At 49.1% G+C, this 11384-nt stretch overlaps 1 protein-coding gene across 1 annotated transcript; it reads left to right on the top strand.

Annotated features, from left to right (window-relative positions):
* Positions 1 to 6278: 6278 nt before the first annotated feature.
* On the top strand, positions 6279 to 10470 carry LOC116948826 (trypsin-like). Its single transcript, XM_076071755.1, has 5 exons — positions 6279 to 6318; positions 7792 to 7951; positions 8867 to 9126; positions 9926 to 10059; positions 10321 to 10470. The coding sequence occupies exons 1-5, from the start codon at positions 6279 to 6281 to the stop codon at positions 10468 to 10470; spliced, it is 744 nt and encodes a 247-aa protein (XP_075927870.1).
* The last annotated feature ends 914 nt before the right edge of the window (positions 10471 to 11384 follow it).

Here is an 11384-nt window from a genome sequence, read left to right as displayed (position 1 = left end):
CCATCACCAACCGATGCTCGTTCGGAAGAGACCCAACCCGACCAGGCCTTTGCAGTGACTCGGGCCTCAGGTTGGAGGGTTGGTGACGACCCCACACCGAGAGATTCTCGGTAGAGGGAACGGCCACCTCCAAGACCGGAGCCCCGGATCACCTGCTACAATTGCGGCCTCCGAAGACACGTGTCGTCGGGCTGCCGGGCACCTCAAATCTGCATTGGTGATATTAAAGTGGTTGGTCCCATTCTGGTATCCTCGTCCCTCGCTGTTCCGTGTCTCCTCGGCACTGATTTCTTAGGCAAAATGCCAAACAAAATTCTTGTGGGCCAAGGTTTCTTCGAGCTCCTCTCTGGTTGACTTATATCTTTCCTGCCCTCCCCCACCCGCTTGCGCGCGGCCTGCGCTACGGTACAAGTACTGGCGTCTCGTACGGTGCGTATCTTGGCGGGCGCTCAAATCCTGGTTCCATTGCAACTACTGAAACCGCTAGATTCGGGTGCGACGGCGGGCGGTAATTTATTGGGCCCTTCAAACATCGCGGTGCGGGGGCTGGAACTTGTCAGTACACAGACGATTGTATCAACCAAAAGAGAACCCTTCATCCAGCTATTGAATGCCGGGCAGCGCACCACGGTCATTCCGCAGGGTGCCATGCTTGCTCACGCGGCACCTGTGCCCCACGGTGACTCGCTTGTTGGCCACGTGGGTGACATACCTCAATCGCAGCCGTGTTCCCACCTGGATGAAAGATAGCTAGTCGCGCTTTTCTCGGCTGCTGGTAAAATGTCCGATTCCCAGAGGTTGAAATTGCACGCACTATTGCGGGAATTCTCTGATGTCTTCAGCAAGAGCAAATTTGATATTGGATGCACTAATTTGTTGAGCCATCACGTTGATACGGGAGATGCCGCTCCCATTCGGCAAAATCCATTTCGTCTCAGCCTGGCTGAGAAGGAACATGTCCGGTTGGCCGTCAACTACATGTTTGCCGCGGACATTATTTCCCCATCTACCAGCCCGTGGAGAGCCCCAATTGTACTTATCAAGAAGCACGATGGCTCTCTGAGATTCTGTGTAGATCTCCGGAAACTTAACAAAATCTCCGTAGCAGATGCGTATCCGCTTCCTTGAATGGACGAGTCGCTGGATGCCTTAGCGGGGGCACATTATTTTTCCACATTGGACCTTCTTTCTGGATTTTGGCAACTGCTATTGGATGAGGCGTCCAAACCTAAAACCACTCTTTGCACGCCATAGGGCCTTTTCAAGTTTAATCAGCTGCCCATGGGCCTTCACTCGGCTCCAGCTACGTTCCAGCATCTCATGGAATTGGTTCTCGCTGGGCTCCAGTGTGACTCATGCCTCATTTCCATCGACAATGTAATTGTCTTCAGTCGTAAATTCCAGAAACATTTGGATCATCTGCTGGTTGTATTAATTGAAATGCAAGCAGCTAACCTCAAATTTATCCGGAAAAATGCCACCTCTTGTGGGAATTGGTGCATTACCTGGGACATTGTCAGCCAGTCGGGCATTGCAACTGACCCTGAGAAAACGAGCTGCGTGCGTACATGGCCGACTCCCACTTCTGTGGGAGAAGTAAGGAGTTTGATTGGATTTGCTTTGTATTATCGAGGATTTGTTGCGGGATTTGTGTCGATAGCTAAACCCCTTCATGCTCTGACAGCGAATGGGCAAGAGATCCATTGGGGACAGGAGGAGGAGGCCGCGTTCAGAGCACTTCGAGATTCCCTCGCAAATGCCCCTCCCTTGTGCTACCCTGACACGGCCGTTTATTCTCGACACGGATGCCAGCAACACGGGCATCGGTGGTGTGCTGTCCCAGGTGATTGACAGGGTGAACGGGTTGTCGCTTATGGCAACAGAGTTCTATCTCTGGCAGAGCAACGCTACTGCATAACTCGCCGTGAGCAATTGGACCATCGTGTTTTTTAACCAGCAATACCGGCCAAATTTATACGGCAGGCATTTTACTGTACGTTCCGACCATGCGGCATTACAATATGGCTTGTGAACTGACCAACCATCTGGCCAATTGTCCCGCTGGCTCGAGGTCCTGCAGGACTACTTGTTTCCGGTAACCAACCGCAAGTGGACTAAACACTCGAACAGAGAAGCGCTGTCATGGCTGCCCGCTGGCAACCGGTATGCGTGCTTTTAGGGTTCCAGCCGTTGCAAACAGCCCGTTGTTCATGCGCCCCCCCCCCCCCGCCAATCGCTGCTGCAGCTGAGGTGGCCGTTCCTGTAGGTGGCTCCTCTGAGGGGCTGGACGGTTCATCCACTCGAGATGCATTACTCAATTCATGCCTCGTGGACTGGGGGCGTCTCCAAATGGAGGACGCCTTCCTCCTTAAGTCACACCGCCGTGCTGAGCGACTTAGGAACTTGAAAGTATCGGGAAGGATTCGCGCCCATCATTCTGCGGGAAGGTCTGTTGATGACCTGGGATGGTAGCTCGCGCCGTTATAAAATTGTCGTGCCGACCGCTCTGCGCGGAAAGGCCGTTTAAGCTGCTCACGAGCACCTCTTGCACCTGGGGGTCCAGAAACACTTAGCACACTGCAGCTCGATTTCTATTGGCCAAGTATGGTGAAATATGTGGCCAATCTGCTCCTGAGCTGCACCCAGTGTGCCAGGTGGAAGCCACCGGCAGGGCATCGTGCCCGCCCGTACAGTCCATCTGCATGTCCCGTGTCAATGAATTGGTGGCGCTGGACATTCTTGGGCCATTTCCAGCTACCTCCCGAGGTAATAAGTACCTGCTGGTTGGGGTGGAACATTTCACCCGCTGGCCCATGGCCTGGCCAATCCCCAACCAGTCGACAGCAGCCATTGTGGAGGCTTTTCTCCAGGGCTACGTCCTGGACAAGGGTGCTCCGGAGCGCCTGCTGACCGGTCAGGGAAGGAATTTCTCATCCACCCTGTTGAAGGATGTGTGTAACCGCCTTGGTACACAAAAAGTGCTCACTTCCCCGTATCACCCAAAAACTGAAGAGATGGTTGAGCGTCTTCATCGGACACTCATCTCAATGTTGTACCACCAGCTTTACGAGTCGGAACTAGATTGGGATCTCCATATCCCCGGTGTCCTGGACTCGTACAGAATGGCACCCCATGCGGCAATGGGGTACTCGCCATTCTATCTCATGTATGGCCGCAATGTCAATCCCCCGGCAGACGTGCAGCAATGCGTCAAACAGCTCGCCTCGAAATCCAAACTTTCAGACCACATCCGATTCAATATTCAAAAACTGACTGAGGCACGGGAGGCCGCCAGGGAAAATTCCGGGGGGAGGCAGCTGGCCATCGAGAAATTGCAGAGCCACCGCGTTTCCGAGCACACGTGGGCTGAAGGGGACCGGGCCTGGCTCCATTGTCCCCAGGTTCTCTTGGCAACGTCCCCTAACTTCTCAGACCCTGGAGGGGGCCGGTCGAGGTTTTCCGAGTTGTCTGCCCCCAGTGTGTTAAGGTACAATGGGGTAGGCGATCTTGGCACGTCCACCCATCGTGTCTGAAACTCTACGTCGCGTCGCGCACTTTCACAGCATCTTCATATCGCAGGGGCCATGGGTGTGACGTGCCCGACGTGCCGGGGTGTTCATCTGCAGAACCTAACCCTGAGACGAGCCATCTGATCCCACCCTCAGATGCTACGGGATTGAGGCCTCCACGGCCATCGACGTTGGCCGCCCACGACACCGAGCGCCCACCCACCCCACCAGATGAGGCCTTGATGGGGCCTACCTCTCCTGACCTGCCCTTGTGGGCTGTTCCCCACTCACAACCAGTTTCTGCTGAGCTGCCAAAGAGACCTTGTGGCTCATATGATGATCCTGCTACGCGGACACGACCCAATACCCCCCCGATTTTCATAAAATTCCCGTGATTCCTCACGCCCCCACTGCACTTACCTTTCCTTCGGGTAGGTGTATTGGCTTGTTCTCCTCTTCTCGCCTTGTTCTTTGATCAACGGTCGGTCACTTTGTCGCAGTTGGGGATCGCGTGTGTACCACGGGGTGTGGGCGCTTGTGTGTGTGCCATCAAATTATCTTGTTAATTGTAAAAATGTACACTTGTGCAGGTCAGATGGAGTATTTATTAGGGTCATTTCTTATTTATTGTTGCTGCGTTGAGGCACATGTGGTTGTGGTTTTGTTCGACGTTCTTAGGGGGGGGGGGGGGGGCTGGCAGCCGAAATGACTGACTGCTACGAGGGGGGGGGGGTAATGTAGTGGTGATTGTAATGTAACACGCCGTCACCACTACTGTCCTGGTGTAGCGCCAGCCATGAACCAACAGGGGACAACAGTGAGTCCGTTATGTGCCAGGCAACGCCGTTAAGCTAGGGAACCCAGAGGGCATTTGGGAAGAAGAGGTACACACCCCAAGCACCCAGTGGGGGCTGGGAGATTACGCAATAGTCCAGGTACCTCAAGAAGGTTCTAGAGAGTAGGCGTGGCCAGGGGCGGAGGGACCATGGCCAACGTATATAAGCATTACCTCTGAACGGGTTTTCCTATCGTCATCAATCTAAAGACCCAAAGAGCCAGCTTAAAAAAGGACCCTGGGAACCCCCGGACCCACTGTCCTTTTAAGGGCTGGGACTGAGTGGGACAGTGGTCGGACCCTGAGAAACTTCGGACACAATGTCCTTCTGAGGGCCGGGACAGAGCGGACCAGTGGCAGGGACCCGAGGACCTTAGCTGGGTCGGGTCAGGCTAGCCTCCCCTAGGGCAACTAGCCGGAGGACTGAGATATAGTGTGGTCCCAGTGATAGAGAGCACGATAGCGCGGAGGCTGTACCTCCCCAGGTATCGGGTGGAAGGGGCCGTTACCCCTTTGTGTTAGGGACCCTGTGACTGTTATTGTTATAAATAATCGTGTTGTCTCCAGTGAAGACTGGGTCTCCATCATTACCAAAACATATACTCATGATGCGTCTAGTTCATGAGAAGTGCTGTATGTCGTGGACGTACAGCACAGCTGCCGATAACAGGATACCGTAGGAAACAAATGAAAAGCTACTTTGTGTGACTGGGCGAGCGTTAATTGAGACACCCTTTACCTGTTAACAATGGAATCCATGGCACATGCAAGGTGTGAACAGAAACAATGGAGAGACGTGTTGCAAAACAGTGTCATCTTAAGTTGTAGCTATTCGTAGCTGATACAATGATATATATATATGATGTTGAAATGGATGAATTTGAAGTTGTTTGAAATAAGGCATACATTGTTCTCGTTGAAAAGATAGGGGAATATGACGCGTGCTTTCGCAGCTGGTGATGTCACGGCGCGTACTGAAGCAGCCTCACGGGATTTTAAACTTCCCAACCTGATGAAGCCCGAGTCGGGAAGTTTAATTGATGTCGTGAAAAGCCTTAAACTACCTTTGAGCTTTATTGGTTTGAATGTGATCAACACCTTGGCATGTACGAATGTTGTCTTTTTAAAAGTTTTAATTTTGTCGAGTGGTGGGGGCTTAGCAACGAGAATTTTGACAAAGAATCTGGCACGTGTCCAAATCTCTAAATATATGGATCAGTATTCATGTATCTGACTATTCAATTAAAAATAACTAGGGATCTGCTTAATAAAATATAACTTTGGCGATGACACATTTGACTTTTACTTCATGGTATGCGTTAATATAGAAATGCAGTAATGTCCTTGGCATAAGTATAAAGGGCAAAGGTGCATCATTGCAATGGATTTATTACAGCACCGCTGGCAGACTCCACTTAAACGACCACTAAATATCCCCTCTAGAGGATAATATATATACTCATGTATGCTTACATAAGTGTTAAATTTATAGCCAATAATTTTAGCTAAATTCTACGAACATAGGCTAGACACAGGGGAAAGCTCTCAATTCCGGAACTTTTCCACAGAGATCGGGATGGTTCCACTATTTGTAGAATTGGTCCGCAAACTGCAGAAATACTCTTGAGCACAGCTGCCACGTTACCCACACACAAATGGCATCATCTCTACCAAGTATAAGATCATAAACAGAACAATATAAGCAACGTCCGTGAAAACAATTAATAAATAGAACCAATATTAACGTGTGGAATCGCTGACTCGCAATTTTTTGTCTCAGGTGGGAAAATATCGACGAGTTTAATGAGACAGACATAAGGCATTGGGTAACGTAGAGATGAGAATAAGGCCATGATATAAGAGGGCTCTCAACGGGTATAAAAGTGGACCATCGGCAGTAGTTCAGCATCATCGTTCAGGATCTTCACTGCACAATGTACGGACTCATCTTCGCTCTGCTCGTGGGCACCGCTGGTGAGACTTTGTGTAACTTCCATTGCTAACTGGTTGCGTAGTGACTGGTTTTTGGTCGAACTGGGACCCATGTCCATCAGAGATGGTCTTTGTACGTATGCTGAACTTATTTCACACCGTACGTGTCCATCCGTGCTAATATTTGCCTATAGACATCTGGCAATTTAACAGCATTGGTTTAAGCAGGGCAGACAATGATGGGTATCAGTTTAACACGTGGGCTTTCGCGACCAATATCATCTATAAAAGAGGTTTTTGGGTTAGATATATAATTGTATAGACCAGAGGACGCCTTTGGGCGCCTTTTGGCGTCCGCTGGTCTAACAACATTGGTGACTAGGTTCCAAAGAAAGCTGTCTCTGGTGTGGACCAATCAGTTTAAAAAACAATGCATATATAATCAGAGTATGTTTTTGTTTGCATTCTGACCACAATTATCGTGGTTACTGCAGTCATGATTCATTGCAAAAGGTTTCAGTTTGGTGTTTTAACATCTTAACACCTGTTTTGTTGCCAGAAAAAAGGGGAAAACCTATTATAATATAAATGTGTCTTTAAAACCCGCCACCACCGGACACAGCCAACTAGTAAGGGTTGTCACGTAAATGTTGTGGCTTGGCTCTCCGACACACCAGTGTGCTGTACTAGTGACGAATTGCCACGTTCTGTTGACGTGAAAACCCTTACTAGTTGGCTGTGTCGGGTGGTGGCGGGTTTTCACGACACATTTTTAGATTTACGCGATATAACACAAAAACCTCTATTATGAATGATGGATAACATTAGTGGTCATTAGGTATCTTAATTTTTGCGTAGGCCTCCGCTAGGTTAGCTCAATCGGAAACACTTTGCGCCTCCTATGGTGATGTGCATCACCAAACTAACAGAGGAGAGGAAGGTGTGTTGCTTATTTGGCTGTGCCGGAAAGTTGGTCTTTGACTTACACTGAATCATACCCAAGTGCAAGATGGGGCTAATGTCCGTTTTTGTTCCCAATCGATTCGTGGAAATTCTAAATTCCTTCTGTGGGGCCCATATTGTCCATCAGACAAGAACGGCGATTGACCAAGTGATGCAACATTTCTAGTAACCATAGCGAAGTGATTTTTTTTTGCTGGAATTGGTCTTTGTAATTATGTTGCTGATAACATTGGTGATGATGATCATCACGGAGACAACAGAGGCGGATCTATAATATTCCAAAGAGGGGTGTTCATGAAATGTCCATACATTTAAATATGGGCTTACAATATCAATACGTTTTTTTCCGGTAAATATCAATAACCAAATTACTTTGCGACTCAAGGGGTGGGAGGGGGTAGCAGTCTCCATTACTTCCCTTGAATTCTCCACTTGGCCTTATACACGATGTCGATGGTCATGATCCTGTTGACGATTATCCTCACGATGAATGTTGGGTCTGAGTAATTGACCGTAGCCAGGATACTAATTCACACTCTGCTTCGCTGACAGCGGCGGCCCCATACATGTATGAGGACCACATCGTGGGTGGCTCCGAGTGCGCTGCCCACTCGCAGCCGTGGCAGGTGTCCCTCAACATCGGATACCACTTCTGCGGAGGCTCCCTGATCTCCAGCGAGTGGGTCGTGTCTGCCGCTCACTGCTACATGCCGTGAGTGTGCTGCACGTGGACATGAGCGAATCTCGTTGCGTGCTGCGTGTCTGGTGGTTTCAGTGAAGTAACATCGACTTGTGTAAAATGCAGTGTAAATCTACAACCTGGTGATCACGACCTTATCTGAAAAGAACTTGAAGCTCATGTTGTTGAACTAAGACCTAGCCACAAAACAGGTCCCTGCAGGGTGGGCTGGTAGGAACATTGGAATTTTTTTTACACCCAACAGCACGAGATTTCACTTCGCTAAAGTATTGAAAGGGGACGGACGGACGGACACATTAATCTATTGCAGGCTGGTACACTCAGTTTACAACTTCGTTCCTACCAGTATAATATTTGCTTGAGCTTCACCGATGGGGCAGCAGTGTTACAGCTGGTAATATGAAGAAGCCGATCGTATGATTTTGAATGAGACCCATGCGTACAAACGAGAAAGGGCTATGAACAGATTGCAAAGGTATGCGACATCCTCTTTCCACAACAAGGCGATGTGCCCCAGCAGTTTGTTTTCTTTAGACGATTATACCAAATAGTTACAGCACTTGACAATCTACCACACTGGCCAATTTGGGTTTGTGACGGTGGGAAGTGTAGATATGATGGCATAGAATTACAGTACAACCAATCTTACCATACGTGCTAGTTGTGCCCTATTGATGCTTGAACTTACCATTCGGAACTTGACCATGTACAGTTTTGTTTGGATTGTTTTGTTCGTGTTTTATTGTTATTGCTGTAACCAGTTTTTTATTGTGTGACCAGATCCCCATAAAGGATTAGCATTCCTGAGCCAATGGGTTTTACTTGTGCCAAAATGAAAGCTCCCAAAAAACCTAAAACCTAAATATAAGCGATCCCCTATGAATAAAAATCATCATCACTACTGTCATCCACTTCCTCCACCCCCAGCGCGTCCAGCATCTCTGTGCGCATCGGCGAGCACAACATCTTCACGTCCGAGGACACCGAGCAGTGGATCCAGGCCTCCAAGGCGATCCCCCACCCCCAGTACCTCTCGGCCACCACAGACAACGACATCATGCTCATCAAGCTGTCCTCACCCGCCACCCTCAACCAGTACGCGCAGGCCGTCCCGCTGCCCTCCTCCTGCGTCGGCACCGGAGTCATGTGCACCATCTCCGGCTGGGGCGAGACCGAGATCAGCATCGGTGAGGACACGGCGCTTAGACGTCCGACTACCCTGGAAAAGCCATTTAAGGAAGACTTTTTAAATATTTTACAATGTCGGTTTCATGGTTGCTCTGTTTAGCTCTCGGATGTGTTTTCTAGCTGTGCCACGTGGTGTTCATCATGATGTCTAGCGTTTCGCTCTACTCTTTGGGAGTTCCCAACACTACTGATGAAGCGTCGGATGTTATGCCGAAGAGCACTCAGTACAATCCAAAAACATATCAGAGAAATTATTTGATTTCTTCTCCATACAAGCTGACACAACACTTACACATTCTTGTACCATGCTAAAACATTTCATTAAGAAAAAAATGTTAGTAAATTGAAGGGTATAAGTACATGGAACTATGTCTAGTGATATTTTCGTGGATTGTTTTTTCAATGTTTATAGCTAAGAATTGAATAACAGGTCTGAGCATGAGTAATGCTTGACCTGGAGTTTAAACTGGACTCAGAGTTGTAACTAGACTTGTCGATATCTGTAATTGTTGTGGTGTGAACTTGTGATTGGCCACTTCTAGGCACAGGCCTCCCCCATGTCTTCCTTTACTTTCTCAGTGTCTGTCTTCATCTGCTTACTTTTCCCCAGGTGTATAAATGGGCACGAGCTACCAACCCATTGCATTGGCTCTGCATTACTGGGACCTTCACGCTGAGTCCACTGACCTCTCTTCTGCCGCCCCTTCTGCTCATGCGTTTCTCCGTCCTCACGTTACCCCAATATGTTTCCCCAGTGCACCAATGCCTCACCACTGCCAACCGCGTGTCTCCATACAGGCCGCTCCGATGTCCTCATGTGCATCCAAGCGCCCGTGCTGAGTGATACCTCCTGCAGGAACTCCTACCCCGGTGACATCACCAACAACATGATCTGCCTGGGATACCTGGAGGGTGGCAAGGACTCCTGCAAGGTGAGGTGCCCTGAAGCGACTTGAGTTGATAAGTCTGAATGGGAGTATGAGCGTCGACCTGCCCTCTTGCTAGAAACCAGTGCCACCTCCACCAATCATTCAGATTGAGACAAAGTTAATTACTCTCTCAGCATCTCTTTCATCTAATTCAATATTAATCACGTAGTTTTTTCACAGACATAAAGGTTGGGTACCACGACGTTAGATGCAGGAGCCAGCTGCTAATCCCTGACCCTCTAACCCCTGATGCCGCCACCGCAGAATGACTCCGGCGGCCCCGTCGTGTGCAATGGCCAGCTGCAGGGCATCGTGTCGTGGGGTCGCGGCTGTGCCCTGCCCAACTACCCCGGCGTGTACACCAAGGTGTGCAACTACAACTCCTGGATCGCCAGCACCATGGCTGCCAACTGAGCGACTCACTCGGAAGCCACCTTGCCGAACAACAAGCACCATGATGGTTGTAATGACATGAAACGAATAAAACCTTTCAATTGTTGATGCCACCATGTTTTCGTCACTATATTTTCTTCGTCTTATTTTCTTCGTAAAGTTGATGATCGAAACATCGCATAGCATGGTACAATGGATTGTGTTGCTCTACTGCTCTGCAATCCACAAGCAGCCCCGTAGCAGCCTATACAGCACAGGACATCTTAACTCCTTTGGTATGGTATCCCTATACCTCCCACCTGCAATCCTTGAAACAATAGTATACGTTTAAAAAACATAAGTTTAGTTCAAATTGTTCATACCAACAAAGTGGCTAGTTTAAGTAATTTGCTTTGAGCATGTCGAAATGTTTTGCCAAGATTCAACTGATTTGCGTCGATACAAAGGAGGGGGTGACATGCAAATGAGATGGATAATGTCGGATTCCCATTGGTCGATTCAAACTTCTCCCAGAGTTCGACACAGGAGCTACAGCGTGACCTTGGGACGCTCTCAGGGACGCTCGCAGCCAATCACAACCCGCCATTGTCCTAATTTGAATATGACCCGCCCCATGAAAATAAATTCCTCCCTCTTTCCATCTCTCCTGCTAGATTTAATAATCGATGGACGATAAATCGATCAACTTTTGACGACTCGATGAACCATTTTGGTATAAGAGTTGATCGTCGAGTCCGGTTCACCTCTTGTGAGGGGCGCTGGAACGTGTAAACCGCACGGCGCTTAACAGTCACCACGTGGTACATTCCAACAACAATAGCCGCCATTTACCACTAAGTGGCGGTGACGTCAACACGGCGACCCTGCCAGGCCAAGTGCACTTTAAGGCCACGTTAAGTGTCGAGAGCTTTCTGACAAGTCACGGGACAGACCCA

The sequence above is a fragment of the Petromyzon marinus genome, chromosome 35 (assembly GCF_048934315.1).
Source record: "Petromyzon marinus isolate PM22_M1 ecotype Great Lakes invasive population chromosome 35, UKy_Petmar_22M1.pri1.0, whole genome shotgun sequence".
NCBI lineage: Eukaryota > Metazoa > Chordata > Hyperoartia > Petromyzontiformes > Petromyzontidae > Petromyzon > Petromyzon marinus.
The sequence above is the reverse complement of the archived record's forward strand: the minus strand, read 5'-3'. Positions and strand labels throughout refer to the sequence as shown.

Coding starts and splice junctions, on each gene's coding strand:
- LOC116948826 (XM_076071755.1), top strand. CDS start 6,279: ATGTACGGACTCATCTTCGCTCTGCTCGTGGGCACCGCTG. Junction 6,319..7,791: donor TCTGCTCGTGGGCACCGCTG/GTGAGACTTTGT, acceptor CTTCGCTGACAG/CGGCGGCCCCATACATGTAT. Junction 9,127..9,925: donor CGAGACCGAGATCAGCATCG/GTGAGGACACGG, acceptor GTCTCCATACAG/GCCGCTCCGATGTCCTCATG.